We start from the raw sequence: 17,725 nt of genomic DNA, 5'->3' as shown, positions 1-17,725 counted from the left end.
CGTCACCGTCGAAAGACAAAGACAATAAGCTTTACGCATATGCATCTATGATCGAGAACATCAAAACATTGTTTTTTTTTCTTTTTCTTTTAATCATTTACAATTTTTATATTTGGTTATTTGATTTGTAAGGCAGATGTATTACGTTATCATCAAAGGAAACACATCACATGCACATAACAAACCAAAATTAAATGAAGCAAGATTTGATAATTTGATACGGCAGATATTTTTTTTTAATCGATAGAGATTTTCATAAAAACGCTGCACTCCACGTTTTCTGGTACATTCGTGTCTCCACGTTACTTTTCTTTTATCTCTATCTTAACCAACCAACCAATTTTCTTGTGTTTTTGATACTGTAAAATATTCTTCTCTCTGGTTCTAATTATTACCACTACAGTTCCTGCCTAATCAAATTAATAAGGAAAAATCTTCTTCTTTTTCCAAAGAGATATGTTAACCTTTTTTTTTCTGGTCAAAACATATGTTCTTTTTATTGTTTGGAGTTAGATCGCAGTTAAAAATTTAAAATGGGTCGTCTTTTTTTTCTTTTTTCCCTAACCCCAAACAAATAAATACTACAATTGCCGAAAGGGTTGAAATCTTAAATTTTACAGGCCCCACAGTTACCGAAGTACTCTGCTTCTTCTAGTTAAACCACCAAACTTGTGGAGCGTGAATAACACTTTCTCGTGGACGCTCGTGTTTTACAACGTTCGGTGGCTTTCAACATTTAAACAGCGCGTGAACGTTTGTTGAGAATTTTGGTGTCGGTGAAGGGACAACTTCTAGATTCGCCGAACCAACAAAGTCTCAGGCTCTCTAGGCTGGACCTTTGTGCATACTTGGGATACGACCGTGATCGGTGGATCGGATGTCTTTTTTTCTTTTTTCTTTTTCATCTCCACAAAAATGTAACCTAATTTTAGCTTGGAAGTTGTCACCATAGTTTATCTTCTATGGATAAGTATTTACTTAATTTGAAACGAAACTGATAGTTGATTCTTTCGAATATTTGAATCTTTTCAGTTTCAGTAGTTTCAAAAGCCGTCTATCAGTTTTGGCCCCAAAAAATGATTAAAAAGACAACTAACGTAAGGTTTAAGACATAAAGAAGGTAAATATTGGACCAGAATATGTAAGATATGGTATGAGCATTGTGGAAGACGTACTGTCTAACTATCAGGTATAAGAAATTTGTGAAACTGATGTTGATATATTCTGATAAATAATATATTCTTTTTTAAAAATACACCTAGATTAAAAACCCTGTATATTAATTTGGTACGGCCTGTGTATTCAACTAGATTTATATCAATGATACAACTATAAACGTGTGAAAATGTCATATCAACATGTATACACAACTTGTATATTGAATCACCCAATAAATATTATTGTTCACTGTGGTTTGATACCAAAGAACATTGAAAAGAATATTTAGGATAGTTGAGACTGAGCTCGGTTCGAACCAGTAACCGATATTGTATTCAAAGATATTCCAAGAGGATCACCACCTTCCTCTTCCAAAACCATCAATAAATTTCCAGATGGTTTCAAAAACTCCCGTGGGATATGATATCTGCATTAACCAAATCCAAGTCCAGATCAAACAACAAACAACAACAAAAAGTAAAGTTCAGTCAAACATAATCAAATATAATTTTGTGTTTCCAGATCAGTGATGCTTACATAGATTGAGAAGGACGTCCAGCAGGAGTGAGAAATGAGACCCAATAACGACCAATGCTTACACCATTCACCCACATTTCTCCTTTACCCATACTCGACATGTTTAGTCCCACTGGACCATCTCCACTCGGCCCATCAAACATCGTCTACATATGCACATTTTTTCACATTTGTCACCTATATATATACATATTTATAAATTGCATAATAATCTTTTCTACAAATATATATAGGCATACCTTGTACCAAGCGAGAGGGTGATTATTAATGAGTCCAGCATTATTCATACTCCACTTCACTCTGTTTAAATTCTTCCATTGATATAGCCTAACTTTTTCTCCAAGCAAACCCACCTTCACAACACATACATATTAGGTTATTTATTAACACAATCTCCAATCAGTTCATGACTCATAGAATGAAGGCTTATTAATGTATTACCGAGTAACCCCATTGAGATCTACTCAAATCGATGGTTTTTGTCCCGCCACAGCTAATTTGTACTTTGGTTAGTCCATAAGATTTCCTCTCCATGTAAGCTCCAGAGTCCTTTTATTCATAGGATTGAGTAAGAAGTGTTATGATTATATACTGCTCATTTGTGTGTTACAAGAAAAGAATAAACCAGGCTCTGGTTTAAGCAAACGGCTTACCGGTAGACCAACCATGCCGCTGAGAATCGATATACTGTTTTGTCCATTGGTTAAGCTAACCGGAACTTGGACTTTAACTACCCTTATGTCTCTGCTTCCATGTCCAGATCCTACAACAGCAAACTTCTACATAATATGTTCATATATATGGATATTGAACATTTGAGTAATCAAGCTATAGTACTAGAGAGTCCAATATGTATATCTTGCGAACTAATAAGTACAATGGACAGTCAAAATTAACACCGAACGCAAATTTTGTAATCCATTTCTCTTCCCAAGTTACTTTTAATTAATACTTATGTACCTGCTAGTGCACTGTTGACGAAAACGTGAACAACATGTCCTGATGATTCAATGTAGATAGACGGGTTTGTGCAGGGTGAATCCGGCTTAAAGCTTACATCGGAAGAGCCAAACTTGCGTTAGTAAAGATAAATAAACATTAGAATTATAATGAATATATCTTATATCTTACCTTGTAGTGTACCAAAGATAATCAGTTTTGTCCTTAGTCAAATTAGTGTGTTCCAACAAAGCATTTGTCTTCAAAGCTGTGCCTGGGAATGCTGGGATTGTTTCTCTAAACACTTCCCATTTGTCCGGAACGTTGAATAGTTGAACCGGCGTTGTAAATCTCACATTCTTAGGCACATTCACCTTTTATTCATTAAGCGGTTTATATACTTTAATAAGTTGGTAATTACTACTAGGATGATTTGAAAGTTTGCAAAGAAGAATAAAAAGATAAGACTTACTTTAGCTGTTTGGTAAATTAGGTTTTTGCAGTTCTGAAGAATACCAATTGACTTGGGACTCAAGCTATACGCATTGTTTCTGAATTGTACTTGACTGACTTTAGCCGCGTCGTTGTTCACGAGAAACGCAACGCATCCACTTCTCGCATCTTCAAAGACATAAGCCTGTTGCAATGGTCCTAGGGAGAGAATCGTTTGCTTCCCTTGAAGCAGAGGATTTGCAGAGGCTTTTATCGCAGCATGAAGTTCCTTCAAATGACCATACTTAGGCTGTCTTAAAAGACCTGAAAGACACGAAACAATATCAGAATCAAATTATCGGGTTCTTTTGAGCATAAAACATGTTTAAGAGCTTTAGAACAAACCGTATTCGTCGAGAGGAGCTTGATCGTAGTATCCTGTAACGAAATATGAAGATGAAGTCCTTCCAAAGTTTGTTCCACCATGGTACTGTATTGAAACATGATTGTGAGTTCTTGATCTTATCATATTGCGATTATTTAATAAAGATCTTATTTAATTTAATTACCATGTAATAGTTGACGTAGCTTCCGTTTTTGGCGATGAAAAGAGCGGCATGGAAAGCAATATCCTCAGCAGATCTAATATAAGGCTCTGCTCCATAAACCTGAAAGCTTTTTTTTTTTTCATCACACAAAAAGATAATAGTTAACTTTTTGCACAAGGAAACAAATCAAAATAGACAATTTAGGTAAGACCCTTACAAGGATGTCCAGTCCTCAGTCCACATTTTCGGCTTATTGGGTGAGTTTGGTCCTGGAAACGTCTCGCCGCATGTCATTCCGTTGCATGTATTGATCTACAAGTTTTAAAAAATATCCATCTTTAAGAAATAAGAAACAGTGATCTTAGATAAATTAAGTAAGCGGTATATATGGTGCGAACCACAGGATCAGGAGCATCAGGCTGCTTGCACATTATCCATGGGACTCCAGTCTTAAGCCCGACCGCCATTTGTCCTGCCCACTTGACGTACGCTTCTCCTTTCTCATGAAAAGCCGCCTCCACGTTTTTGTACTCGTTCTCGATCTATACGATTAAAAAACCACAAAGAACCCAACATATTCACATCATAACAAGCTAACCAGGTCCGGTTTGATTTGAGTTCACAAACGTTAGCAGTATTTCAAAACCCCGGAATCGTAATTTCTTATCGATGGCCAAATCAAATCCACAAGGACGTCTGATTTTAACCAACCCGGTTAAAATATTAGTTTACAGAAAATCAATTTATTCCCTCCTACCTAATATTCAATTAATTATAATCTAATCACCGACTAATCAACCATGGTAATTGATTGATTAGACACGATACCTTCCTTGAAAGATTGATTAGTGGCCTACTGAATTCATTATTAGATTGCAATTTTACTTGGTAAAGTGTCTCAATTGACCAGGCTCAAAATCACTGGTTTTGAAGTCATGATTGGGGTTGTATTTCTAAACATTGGTCGGTTAATGTAACTAACTAATCTTATTGGTTTGGTTGGGTTTGATTTGATTTGATGAAATTGAACCAGATGAAGAAAGTTACCTGGGAAAGAATAATTGGACCACCCTGAGAAGCATATAAGCCCTCAGATTTCATCAAATTCACGATCTTAGTGGTGAACTTTTGCATGTGGAACTTGAAGGGCTCGTTGTCGGTTCGATATACCATACTGGGTACATCTCGTAACCAAAATGGCAATCCCCTAGAGAACCAAACCGGTAATTAGTCATATACGTTGACTATACCATAAAATATTGAAAAGACCAATAATAATTGTCAGTTGATTAGTAGTACCCGTAGTTCCACTCGGCTTCGATGAAGGGTCCAATACGTAGACAGACATAGAGACCTTGCGATCTTATCTCTTTAATAAACTTCACCAAATCGTTTCTTCCGCTAAAATCATACTGCAAATATTCATTTAATCCCCCAAAAAATGATATGTTATAATTTCGTAACCATATACTATAGAAAAAGAAAATGAAAATTTGTATTGAGAAAAAACAAAAAATGAAACTGACCTGACCGAGCTTAGGCTCATGGAGGTTCCAGAAAACGTACGTCTGGATCACATCGATGCCTCCTTCCTTTGTCTTTTTTATCAGAGATGGCCACATCTGCACAAGAAAATACAAAATTTACATTTTTATTTATTAAAATGCGTTATTCATATAATTTTTTTTTCTTCATATAATTGAATGATAATGCGTTTTGTAATGATAATAAGAATTAGCTGTTTTGGGATCTCATTGATTAGAGATTTTTAATGTAACGAGATTTGTTCACGTGATTGTGTTAAAGTTGTCAAAGACCAAATATAGTAACTAGTACTAAGAGCATGTACAACGGTGGTTGTTAAAGGATTTTTAAGAGATGCTTAAGCTTAAAAATAAATCAAAAAGCATTATAAATGTTGGCATCGATACTAAGTTAAGCATTTTTATGATTGTTAAAGATCATATATGTGTTAGTATGTGATTGGTTCCTCAAATTAACAAAAGAAACAAAAAACGCTCTCTTTTTTTCTTTAGAGCCGATTTCAAAATCGCTGAGAAATTCTTCTGAAGTCTGAGATATGCGATATCTAGTTCCTCAAACTCAAACACCAAATCGAAAATTATTGAAATCTCTGAGTTTGGTTCAAGGACGCTCCAATGTTTTCCCATGGGTACACATATCTCTGATTTGAAGTGTAGATCTTTGATATCGTCTGAATTGAGAATAGATATTAGAAAAATTAGAGTTTTTTGATTTGGGAAGTGATTAGTAAAATTAGGGTTCTTTCAATTGGGTATTGATGTTAGGAAAATTAGTGTTTACCGTTGTTAGCAGCTTGAGAATTTGATGAGTTGATGGTTCAATGATTTAGCTTTGATGTGTGTCTTCTTAATTATAGTTTTGAAATTTAGCTTTGATGTGTTGTGTCTTACCGCTTTCTATGCTGGCAAGCGTTTACTTAAAGTAAGATCATGAGATAGATTCTCTTTTCATTTTCTATTTTCCATTATTGTTGCTATGAGTCGGAGTGTTTCTTGAAATTTATGAAAGGCGGGTCTTCCTCCTCCTGGTGTGCTTCCCTCGTAAGTCATGTGGATGTAGACAAAACTGGTAGAGATATCAGTTTTCTTGCTCTTAACTTCTATAAGAAACTAAACTTATGTTATAGTGATCTTTTTCCTGCAGCTTGCTTTCACAGGATACGACTGATACGGGCAAAGTTATACTTGGTTTGGCTGCTAACAGCAATCTCAAACCGGTAACTCTGGAACTTGGTGGGAAATCACCGTTCATTGTATTCGAAGATGCTGATATCGATAAAGCTGTAGAGCTTTATACTATAAGACATACCTTGAGCTTTGCACACTTTGCCCTCTTCGTTAAACTGTTTTTGTTTTTTTCAATAGTAGAATATAGTATATACACCTTGAGCTTAGCTGACTCAAAATTGCTAATAGTTCTTGAGATAATGTTGAGTAATGTTTTGTAGGAGCAATGTTGATGTGCGGGATCTCAGACATATTTTCATGAGAAAGTGTATGATGAGGTTGTTGAGAAATCAAAGCCACACACATTGAAATGTGTGGTCGGTGATCCTTTCAAAAAAGGCATTGAATAGAACATGGTCCTCAGGTAACACATACACATTCCGTATAGTGTCGAACGCAATGCTACTCTTGAATGTGGTGATGGCGGTCAAATTGGAGACAAAGGTTACAAAAGTTATTAATCTATTTTGTATTTTATGTTTAATATGTTTTAATGTCATGTATTTTAAAAACTTTATGGAATGCAATAGTTTTTTGAAAATTTTAAGAACCCAAAATTAGGATGTACCATTGGAAGCATACAATTTTATAGTTCCTTAAAAAAGTTTTTGACTTAACTATTTTCAAATTTATAATTATAATAAACCTAAATATCTTTTTTGATACCCACCGTTGAACATGCTCTAAGACACATAAATACATAATCACTGATCATCCTCACATGTAATTTAATTAAAATATTTTTATTTGGCTTAGTTTCAATTGTTTTGTTTTTTTTGACATTTTGACTTTTTATTTGATACTAGTATAATTCACTTAATTATTCGTTTTTAATTTTATTTTATCGAAACCATGAGAAGAGCATTAAATGAAGCACATACGACGGATCTGTGTCTAGTTATTAGTTTTAGATCAGAAAAATGAATGAATACGTTTTTATTAATTGATGTATTTTGATTTAATAGTAGTGTTTAATTAAATGATTAAGGAATCGGTAACTTTATAGGCGTGTTAAGGAAGTAGACATCTCTGACAAAATTAGAAAGAAAACATAAAAAGAACCAAAAACTGTGTCGTTTTGAGACCCGTGACTGTTTTCTATCATCGGTAGAGTCAAGGGAGTCAAAGATGTTTGTGTTTGAATGATATCTCTGTCTTAATCTTGAAAGTGAAGTTATAACAAAATCTTGTGAACCAAAAAAATATAACCTATTTAAAAATTAATATTTGACAGATCAATTCCGTTTTCATTACGTAATGCATGTCTTTTTCGTTTTGGATAATATATATTTCTTTCATTTTCATAAAATTAGAAAATTTAAATAATGCAATTATTGATGTAAACAAAAAATTATGCCATTATGAATTAACAATTTTTAAAAACGAAATAGCGACGTGTAAGATGTAAGAAATAATAACATTAATAAAAAAATTGGTGTTTAAATGCTCAAATAAATCAAAATTTTGAAGGAAGTTAACAAAACATGAAATCATGAATGTGTGTGTGCTAATCAGTGTTCAAGAAAGCGGTCTAGGCGGCCGTCTAGGCGCCATCTAGGCGCTAGGCGCTCAGCAGACGCCTAGATGACCGCCTAACCCGCTTAAAATTACATACATTTTATTTTAATATTTATTTTTGATTTTTAAATTACATATAATTAAATTATTATGTTTTATATCTATATACGTAATTATAAACATTTATATGGTTAATATAACTTAAATAAATGTATTTTTCTTACCGTTGTTTATATTTTTTTATTTTTATAACATATATTTTAATATAATTATATATATATAATGTTTTATGTTGTAAACGCCTAAACCGCCTAAAAACCGTCTAGGCCCCGACTAAGCGTTCTAGGCGCTAGGCGTTGGGTCACCGCCCAGATTCCGCCTAGCGCTTTCTTGAACACTGNTTTGAAGGAAGTTAACAAAACATGAAATCATGAATGTGTGTGTGCTAATCAGTGTTCAAGAAAGCGGTCTAGGCGGCCGTCTAGGCGCCATCTAGGCGCTAGGCGCTCAGCAGACGCCTAGATGACCGCCTAACCCGCTTAAAATTACATACATTTTATTTTAATATTTATTTTTGATTTTTAAATTACACATAATTAAATTATTATGTTTTATATCTATATACGTAATTATAAACATTTATGTTGTTAATATAACTTAAATAAATGTATTTTTCTTACCGTTGTTTATATTTTTTTATTTTTATAACATATATTTTAATATAATTATATATATATAATGTTTTATGTTGTAAACGCCTAAACCGCCTAAAAACCGTCTAGGCCCCGACTAAGCGTTCTAGGCGTTAGGCGTTGGGTCACCGCCCAGATACCGCCTAGCGTTTTCTTGAACACTGGTGCTAATAGAATATCAAACGTTGTGAACTTGTGATTAGTTAATAAAACCGATCCTTGCTAACAAAATTAGTCTATCACTTTAATAAAGAAAATAAACCAATATATATATCCAAAAAAAGATAGACACTTCTTAATTTTTAAGAAAGAAAGAAGTTTGTAATGTAGTGAAAATAAGAGTTTCTCACGCAATAAAAAGTACATGACAAAAAAGTGAAACCAAATTCTCATTAATTTAAAGAAACTCGTGAAAACAGAATTCGGTTAAAAAGTTAGTAATATACAAAAAAGCCACGATTTCATATCTTTATATGGTTATGGTTTGAGATATTATCAACAAAACACTGGTTTCATATATATCCAAAATTAAACTACGGTTTGTGTCACATATGTATATAGTTTTCTTTTGATAGAGGAGTTTTGTCATATTACATCAATAGATGATGATGATATGACACCCCTACAAAGGTTATGGTCCAACCATATTTGCCTAAAATGTTTTTTTTTTGGGTTAAAGGTTTGCCAGAATTGTTCATTAGACAAACATCACATTAACTAATCACATGTATCTAGTTAATGTATTGATGGAAACATTTACCTCGGGTGTGCTGCGAGGATAGTGAATGGAACCAGAGAAGAGAAGTTTCCTCTGTCCATCGATAATCAAAGACCGTCCATCGTACGTTACTCCTTTCGTCGCCGTAGCACCGCCGGAGAATACAAGAATCGTACCCAGAAGAATCAAACACAACCCCAAGCCTCGACCCAACTCCATCTTCCTCTCTCTTACTGATGATAGTAATGTTCGAATATGTTTGTGTGTGTGTGTGATATATATACACACATCAAGCATGTGGGTGTACCTATTGGTGCATTATATAAAAGCCAAGAGAGATTTATGATTTGAATACAAGTGTGACTTAAATATGAAGGCGTTGATTTGAGATGTGGAAGCTAGCTTTTTAATAAATATACACGAATCGATTTGACTTTTGCAATAATAATTGGGAAAAGATTGGATCCTCTGTTGAGGTGTTTATATAAGCCTGTAAAATGGCATCATGCCTTTTCGCCTTTGTCTTGCGATTCTACGAACTTACTCATTTACTAAAATGCCCTTTCTATATTGGAGTTTTAGCTATATATATGAACTTACACTATAAGTTAAAAAAAAGGGGATCATCAACTTATTTTGGATAAAGTGAATGAATAATGTTGAATCTAATTGGATGCTAAAATGAGTAAGTTGAATTCAATTTTTTCTCAAATCTATATTTTGTTTTACAGTACAAGATTTAATTTCCAAAATATCATATTTTACCTTTTTTTTTTCAAAAAAAAATATGTTAAATAACACACTACTAGAAAAGAAAATAATTGTTAAAGAAAAAAATTACCTATTCGAATTGAAATTCTCTGAAAGTTAAATTAAAATTTAGAAAAAAGTCGAAACAAAGGTAATGATTGAGGTTTAGACTAAAGCGTATACGACATTGAAATTTGGAACTTGGAAGACAAGACTTGGACCCAAGAGCACAGCCTTCACGTTAAGATAAAATGGGTCTTCTATTGGCTTGTAAGATACATATCGCTACGGCTCATATGGGCTTTTAAGTCTTGATGCATTACCTTCTTTTTTTATGTTTTTTTCTTTTCTAGTTCATAAATATCTCTCTAAACTTTTGTTTTTTTTGTTAACATATACGGTCTATGCTAAATAAAAATTGAAGTTAAGCTTCTAAAGCTGTCACATAAAATTTAAAACAATCAATATGGATTAATTATCTCATTAATTAATATTTTTGAAAATATAGTAATTTTTTATATATTAAATAAAAATAGAATCTATAAGTTTTTTAAACTGTCCACATAAGATTTAAAACAATAAATAAGATTAACCATTTCACTAATTAACATTTTTGAAATATAGTAGTTTTTAATATTATTAAGATTTTTTAGGAAAAGGAAACAGTAAAATCTAAGAAATAAAATATATATATATACAACATTCCACATCTAACTAAATAAAAGTAGAACCTATAAGCTCCTAAAACTGTTCACATAAGATTTAAAACAACCAACATAGATTAGCCATCTCAATAATTAACATTTTTGAAAATATTAAAATTTTCTATATTAAATAAAAGTAGAAGTTATAAGCTCCTTAAGATGTCCACATAAGATTTTAAACGACGAATAGGGATTAGCCATCTCACTAATTAATATTTTTGAAAATATAGTAGTTTTCTATATTATTTAGATTTTTTAGGAAAAAAAACCCGTAAAATCTATACTAAATAAAAGTAGAAGCTATAAACTCCTTAAGTTGTCCACATAAGATTTAAAATAACCATATAAATTAGCCATCTCATTAATTAATATTTTTGAAAATATAGTAGTTTTCTTTATTAAATAAAAGTAGAAGCTGATAGCCTTAAGCTGTCCACATAAGATTTAAAACAATAAACAGGGATTAGCCAGCTCACTAATTAATATTTTTGAAAATATTATAATTAAAATCCATTAAAAATTTAAAAGTTTAAATATTATTAAATATTATATATTTATTTTTTAATATCTTGAAAATATCTTACTTATCTCCATTTGTGCTTTATAACTCTTATGAGCTATAAAACATGTTTTTGTAAATGACTTTATAGATGATTTGATATTATTTCAATATTTTTGAAAATATGGTAGTTTTCTATATTAAATAAAAGTAGAAGTTATAGCTCCTTAAGCTGTCCACATAAGATTTAAAACAATAAACAGGGATTAGCCAGCTCACTAATTAATATTTTTTGAAAATATTATAATTAAACTCTATTAAAAAATTAAAAGTTTATATATTATTAAATATTAAATATTTATTTTTAATATCTTGAATATATCTTACTTATCTCCATTCCATTTGTGCTTTATAACTCTTATGAGCTGTAAAACATGTTTTTGTGAATGACTTTATAGATGATTTGATATTATTTCAGTAAAAAAAATATTTATGGGTAGGGAAAAACGATTGACATCACAAGACATTGATTTGATGTTGTTTGAGTTAATATTTGGAGTTTAAAGAAGAAGAATCGACCACAAGAACAAATGTTTTATAGCTACACATGGGTTCATATTACTTTCTTTGCAAGTAATTTGTAATTCTATAGTATTAAAGATTTTAGTTTGAAAAGTTTCAATGCGTGTTGATCTAAAACCGAGTAAGTATACAGTGAAAATACCAATAATTGGGTGCATGTGGTGACTATGCTGGTTTTTATGAATTACACAAATTTTACGAGAAAAGAGGTAATGATTTTGGTTTTTATGGGTTAACAAGTTGTATAGTAGTCTAAAAAAAAGTTTTGAATGATTATTCAGTGAAATAACGTGAGAAAACTTACGAGCAAGAAGAAGAAGAAAAGTATAACGAAGAATCGGATGGTAAAAGTAGTGATGACAATTATCATGAAAATTTAACAATGAAAATGACTAAAAAAAAATTGGAAGAGAAAATAATGAAAAAAAAACATGAAAACACAGGTGGTGACGATCAATAAAAATGAGAACATAAAATTAATTCATGATTCTAAAAATGTTTCCTTTGTTTAGACGTCAAGTTAAATTTATGATTTTTTTTAATAAGATATGGTTTTTTTAACATAAATGATTTTTAATTTTTTAAAAAATTGTTTATCTAAACTAAAATTTATGTCTAAAAAATAGTTTATAGTTTTTTAATAATATAATATTTCATAATTGTCATCCATCATATATAATTTTCGCTAAAATACATTAAATGAATTTTGTTTGATTCTAATCCCTAACGTCTCTCAAAAATTTTAACAACCGTTAGCACGAACATATGTCGGTATCTGTAAATTTTGAATTGGACTCCATTTGCCAACATCTTGAAGCATTACCTTTTTTTTTGTTTTTTTTTCTAGTTCATAAATATCTCTCTACACTTTTGTTTTTTGTTAACATATACAATTTTTTAAAAAAACATATATAATATATATATGCATAAAATATCTTTGTATCTGCACCTTTTAAAATATTCAAGAAAACCACATAAATATTAGCATGAATATTTTCGTATCTTACATGATTTTTGGTAAACATTATTATTTCTTCCATTGAAATTAAACAGTTTTTCTTATAAAATATTTAAAAAAATGTGGAAGGAATTGTCAAATGTTGGTCCACGAGACGGTCGATTATCGCATCTTTCAGCTTTTTTTTTTTTTTACTACATAAGCCGTCGTGCGACTAAGATGACGTCATCAATTATCAGTGACGTACTCAATTACTTGAAGGAGACGAATAAAAAAAATCATCTGTGGATAAGCTCACAGTAATTTTACTGATAGTCCACTCACAACAAGTCAGAGTTTCACGAATTAGCCAGAGGCCCAGAGAACAAGCTGCGGCTACACCGAGAAACACCAGATCACAACCACAAAAAAAAAGGTTCGTGCAAGATGACGGAAGCAATGACATCACCATACTCTCTGTATGTCGATCAACCAATATATAAAAACCACGTGTACATCTCAGCTGGCTGCGCGGTCAACGTTGAAAAAACAAAACGGCTCGGGGGTAATATCAACACGTGTCTAAAGGAAGACTACACACGTGTGGTTGGTTCATGAACCTCTCTCTCTCTCTCTCTTCTCAGCTTTATAAAAGCTCCATAGACCTTTGCTCTCTTCTCCTCGATTTCAATCTTCGAGATAAAACATCCGATCAAAGGTTTATAATAATAAAAAAAAAATGAGGGCGGAGTTGAATTTACCGGCGGGATTCCGATTTCATCCGACGGATGAAGAGCTAGTTAAGTTCTATCTTTGCCGGAGATGTGCATCGGAGCCGATTAACGTTCCGGTAATAGCAGAGATTGATCTTTACAAATTCAATCCATGGGAGCTTCCAGGTTAATCTCAAATCCACACCAACGAGAATTTGAGATTTTTTGATCTCTGTGTGGTTTTTGAATTTTTATTTTGTTGATTTTGCAGAAATGGCGTTGTACGGTGAGAAAGAGTGGTACTTCTTCTCACATAGAGACCGGAAATACCCAAACGGTTCGAGACCAAACCGAGCAGCTGGAACCGGTTATTGGAAAGCTACAGGAGCTGATAAACCGATCGGTAAACCGAAGACGTTAGGGATTAAGAAAGCACTCGTCTTCTACGCCGGGAAAGCTCCTAAAGGGATTAAAACGAATTGGATTATGCATGAGTATCGTCTCGCTAATGTTGATCGATCTGCTTCTTCTACTACCAACAAAAAGAACAACAACTTGCGAGTACGCTTTTTTTTTTTATATTCCTTTTGGGATTGATGATGATGATGATTGATTTATTGATGTTGAATTTGTATTTGCAGCTTGATGATTGGGTTTTATGTCGGATTTACAATAAGAAGGGAACAATGGAGAAGTATTTGCCGGCGGATGAGAAACCGACGGCGATGATGATGACTACGTCGGACTCGAGGTGTTCAAGTCACGTGATTTCACCGGACGTCACGTGTTCCGATCACTGGGAAGTTCAGAGCGAGCCCAAGTGGTTTGAGTTCGATGATGCGTTTGATGATAAGTCCATGTTTGGTGGTGGTGGCGGCGGCGGCTCCATCGAGTTGTTGCAGAATGACGCTTTTGTCCCTCAGTTTCCGTATAGCTCCGATTTCGCCGCTCCGTTTCAGGACGACTCGCCGGAGCAAAAACCGTTCTTGAATTGGATGAGTTTTGCTCCTCCTCAGGGCTGAGTTATGAATTCTAGATAAAAAAAATTGAAGCTTTTTTCGGAGTAATCGACGACCACCGCGCCGTGTCGGATCCCTGACCCGGAAAACCAAATCGGGTCATACAATTACGGAATCGGGTTGTTGGATTTCAGAGACTTATAACCAACTTAACAGATTCTGGGGCTCTCATCAGCAAGTTTCGATTTTTTGTTGGTTTAGTTTCTGTTATTTTGTTCAACTGTCTAAAGTAGGTACAGAGGAACTGTAAAAGTCATTGTAACCATTATGAATCATATATATAAATATATATATATTCATCGTGTTCAATGAAGCATGAGCTTGTTTTTCTTATATATGAAGCAATGTACATTTTTTAACTCCAAGAGAAGTACACAGACTTACGCATGGAGAGGCAGAGAGTAGAAGAAGAAGATAATGATGATGATGAATTCAAGGGCTACTGTGAGAAGCATTCGAACGAGAAGCCCAAATACCAAACACAAGAAACCAGAAGATGAATAGGATTGCCCAGTAGCGTGCAGGACCATACCTGATTCTAGTGAGCACAACCTGTTTTCAATGTTTTGTTTGTGTGTTTTGGATTAGTATGACGTAGGAATTACAATTCTATCAGATTGAAGAACATTAATTACTCAAAGAGATTTTACTTACAAATCTGAAGAAGATGACTATTGTTAAAGCACAGAGACCACCAAGAAGGATGTGAAGTCCGCTCCTAGCAGTTTTCTGCGTCAATAACAAAATTAATGTACCGTTAACCAGTAAACACTACCAGTCAGAGAGAGACACACGTTTAGATAGATTGCATACCTTTCCAACACGAGGGGCAATGAGCCAGACCAAAGTAACAGTGAGTAACCCTGTAGCAAGTAGAATCCCGGTACCTTCCACAGCCCATTTAGTTGCACGGCTTTCCATAGGCAAGATATCAAAGTTGACAACACCTAAAGGTTGTTCGGGCATAACCTGAGAAGCTGCAACAGAACTATTGTTGTTGTTGTTGTTGTTCAGGGAATGGGGACCAAACCATGATGATATCTCACTAAGTCGTTGCCTTCGACTGGTAGCAACTTCATCTGAATCTATGGTTGAATCTGTACTCACAGGTAACACAAGGTCTGGTGCCGTGTAATCTCTCAAGGCAATGAACACTTTGTTGAAATCCGCAGTCTTTATATTCTCTGCAGGATGTCCGCAGATTTCACACACGGTGGATCCATGGTTGAGAAACCATTTGAGTGCACAAGCATAGTGTACCAAACCAAGTTCGTTTTTGCAGGAACATCCAAGCTCAAGCAGTGCATCCTGATGCTGCTGGATTCCCATTTCTATATCATTTGTGCAAATGAAAACTTCCCCATCAGGACTTGTTATTTCGACGAAGCCTGATTCCACTCCGTTGCTTTTGACGACAGAATTCTTCAGCTCAGCTTCTGTAGCTTTGCTGACATCATCAGCGGTTTCTTCTGCATTGCTTTTACGAGCTTCTGGAACCGGAGGTGTAATCCCTAGAAACCCTAACGCAGCATCTCCTCGTCTGTCAGATTCTGCAGAATGGCATACACGACAAGCTGGTAAACCCGAGTCACTGTCTGTACTGTAACGCGCCTCAGCGGCTGGTTCTTCGTTCTTGACGGGTGGACAATCGTGATCATTGACTCCACAATTTGTTGTCTCCAACTGATTCTCTTTACCCATCAAACCCGAAAAAAGAAAAATTCTGTTTCTTCACAAGACCAAAAAAAATCACTCGTTCAACTTATAGACACTAGAAAGGTCTTCCCATTTAGACAAGAAAACTCAAGATCCAATAAAACAAAGGGCCTCACTAAATCTAGTATTGTACTCTAATATCACGTTGAAAGTGAAACAATCTGTAAGACAACAACAAGAGAGAGATGGTCTACTTTGCATTCTTTCAAACGAGCTCCTGCAGCAGCGAAAACATAAATAAAAAATATGTCATAAACATAAAACATCAGATTCTCAACATGAAAGTAGGAACAAGCTTACGGAACATATGACTTTAAACAAACAATATATATATATATATATATATATATATATATATATATAAATGAAACCAAAGCTTACATGTAAAAGGGACAATATATAAACTGAAGCAGCTAGATAGATACTGATATAGTGGTGGTCAAGTAAAATATAAGGCTTTTATAGTAGGAATGTGAAAAGAAAGCATCATATAAAATCAAATTAGATCATGGATCCACTCAACCTTTCGATGTCAGAAGAGTCAAAACATGCTGAGATCAAATCGAAAACAAAAAGAAAGTGAACAAAAGAAATGACAAAAATGATGTCTGAAAGCAATAACATCATCATGCTTCAGGTTGTAACTGAGCAGGAAAGATAGCACCAAAGCCAAACACAAGAAACCACTAGTAAGTTTATAAAATATACAAATATACATAAGCAGATTAAAGCAGCCATTACACTAATTTTTTAACCACAAGCAGATTTTAAGCAGCCACACCATAAACACTAATATTTAACCAGAAGCAGCATTGAGCAGCCCTCACTCCATATTTTTTAACCACAACAAAATTAGATTAAAGCAGCCATTATAATCTAAATTATTTTTAACAGAAGCAAAATTAAGCAACCATTAAATCAAATTTTTATTTATAAGCTCTCCACCAAATTCCCACCACTGATTTGAATGAACAGCAACTCAAACGAAAAAAGGACAAAAATTTTGTTCTCTCATGAACTCATGGGTCACCGACTAAAAACAGAGAAGAACAAAGTCACGAGATCAAGACTAAAAAGATCTGTAAAATGAGAGATCTCAAACAAGTGCGAATCTGAAGCAAGATTTGAACATTCTGGGTTAATAAAATTGTGGAAAAAGCAAAACAATTTTTATAAAAAACATTGAATCTAAAAAGGGTTTAGAAGAGTAAACAAACCTCAGACCAAAAAAAAATCTGGAGGAATTGAGAAAAGTTAAGAGACTTTTAGAAAACGCAATCTCTCTTCATTGTCTGGGTTGCTCGAATAATGGGAATTTAGGTATTGGGTGAATTTTATCTGAAAAAATATGCTCGTATGTATGAATGTATCTGATGAGAGCTTAAGCGTTGTTCAGATTCGAAAGGAGTTCTTGCCACTACACCAACCTTTCACATGGTGCGGAGAGCTGAGTGGTTTTTAGATTCTTTTTTTTTTTTTTTATTTTTTTTTT

General features: G+C 33.5%; 3 protein-coding genes and 2 long non-coding RNA genes across 7 annotated transcripts; 3 read left to right on the top strand and 2 right to left on the bottom strand.

The window, feature by feature from the left end:
* Nucleotides 1,274–9,781, bottom strand: LOC104727008 (beta-galactosidase 6). The gene is made up of 16 exons (XM_010445998.1): nucleotides 9,356–9,781; nucleotides 5,141–5,236; nucleotides 4,914–5,026; nucleotides 4,662–4,821; nucleotides 4,013–4,156; nucleotides 3,832–3,926; nucleotides 3,636–3,741; nucleotides 3,472–3,556; nucleotides 3,107–3,390; nucleotides 2,827–3,008; nucleotides 2,656–2,747; nucleotides 2,349–2,458; nucleotides 2,137–2,244; nucleotides 1,935–2,048; nucleotides 1,696–1,841; nucleotides 1,274–1,585 (listed from the first exon to the last, which is right to left on the bottom strand). Exons 1-16 carry the CDS (start codon nucleotides 9,608–9,610, stop codon nucleotides 1,444–1,446), a joined length of 2,232 nt encoding a protein of 743 aa, XP_010444300.1. The 5' UTR covers nucleotides 9,611–9,781; the 3' UTR covers nucleotides 1,274–1,443.
* Nucleotides 13,460–14,846, top strand: LOC104727006 (NAC domain-containing protein 102). The gene is made up of 3 exons (XM_010445993.2): nucleotides 13,460–13,684; nucleotides 13,770–14,059; nucleotides 14,140–14,846. The coding sequence occupies exons 1-3, from the start codon at nucleotides 13,525–13,527 to the stop codon at nucleotides 14,518–14,520; spliced, it is 831 nt and encodes a 276-aa protein (XP_010444295.1). The 5' UTR covers nucleotides 13,460–13,524; the 3' UTR covers nucleotides 14,521–14,846.
* Nucleotides 14,822–17,717, bottom strand: LOC104727007. 3 transcript variants are annotated; one of them, XM_010445994.1, is made up of 4 exons: nucleotides 17,451–17,717; nucleotides 15,331–16,450; nucleotides 15,172–15,246; nucleotides 14,822–15,069 (listed from the first exon to the last, which is right to left on the bottom strand). In XM_010445994.1, the coding sequence occupies exons 2-4, from the start codon at nucleotides 16,216–16,218 to the stop codon at nucleotides 14,950–14,952; spliced, it is 1,083 nt and encodes a 360-aa protein (XP_010444296.1). In that variant the 5' UTR covers nucleotides 16,219–16,450; nucleotides 17,451–17,717; the 3' UTR covers nucleotides 14,822–14,949. The 3 variants fall into 3 exon arrangements, with proteins under 3 accessions (XP_010444296.1, XP_010444299.1, XP_010444298.1); XM_010445997.2 differs by having other exon boundaries at nucleotides 17,661–17,684; XM_010445996.2 differs by lacking the exon at nucleotides 17,451–17,717 and adding an exon at nucleotides 16,615–16,682.
* LOC109127667 lies at nucleotides 14,966–15,408 on the top strand. The gene is made up of 2 exons (XR_002034218.1): nucleotides 14,966–15,058; nucleotides 15,134–15,408. It is a non-coding gene; the product is annotated as an uncharacterized LOC109127667 (long non-coding RNA).
* LOC109127670 lies at nucleotides 16,817–17,370 on the top strand. The gene is made up of 2 exons (XR_002034221.1): nucleotides 16,817–16,922; nucleotides 16,998–17,370. It is a non-coding gene; the product is annotated as an uncharacterized LOC109127670 (long non-coding RNA).

This window comes from Camelina sativa, chromosome 11 (genome assembly GCF_000633955.1).
Source record: "Camelina sativa cultivar DH55 chromosome 11, Cs, whole genome shotgun sequence".
NCBI lineage: Eukaryota > Viridiplantae > Streptophyta > Magnoliopsida > Brassicales > Brassicaceae > Camelina > Camelina sativa.
Note: the sequence above shows the minus strand (reverse complement) of the source record. Positions and strands in the feature narration are given on the sequence as shown.

Excerpts from the sequence above, each read along its gene's own strand:
- LOC104727008 (XM_010445998.1), bottom strand. The coding sequence starts at position 9,610 with ATGCTTGATGTGTGTATATATATCACACACACACACAAACATATTCGA. Across the intron at positions 4,157-4,661 it reads GTCCAATTATTCTTTCCCAG|ATCGAGAACGAGTACAAAAA; the intron begins GTAACTTTCTTC and ends TTAATCGTATAG. Across the intron at positions 3,009-3,106 it reads TAATTTACCAAACAGCTAAA|GTGAATGTGCCTAAGAATGT; the intron begins GTAAGTCTTATC and ends AATGAATAAAAG.
- LOC104727006 (XM_010445993.2), top strand. The coding sequence starts at position 13,525 with ATGAGGGCGGAGTTGAATTTACCGGCGGGATTCCGATTTCATCCGACG. Across the intron at positions 13,685-13,769 it reads CAATCCATGGGAGCTTCCAG|AAATGGCGTTGTACGGTGAG; the intron begins GTTAATCTCAAA and ends TTGATTTTGCAG. Across the intron at positions 14,060-14,139 it reads AAAAGAACAACAACTTGCGA|CTTGATGATTGGGTTTTATG; the intron begins GTACGCTTTTTT and ends TTGTATTTGCAG.
- LOC104727007 (XM_010445994.1), bottom strand. The coding sequence starts at position 16,218 with ATGGGTAAAGAGAATCAGTTGGAGACAACAAATTGTGGAGTCAATGAT. Across the intron at positions 15,247-15,330 it reads TTGCCCCTCGTGTTGGAAAG|AAAACTGCTAGGAGCGGACT; the intron begins GTATGCAATCTA and ends TTATTGACGCAG. Across the intron at positions 15,070-15,171 it reads TAGTCATCTTCTTCAGATTT|GTTGTGCTCACTAGAATCAG; the intron begins GTAAGTAAAATC and ends CATTGAAAACAG.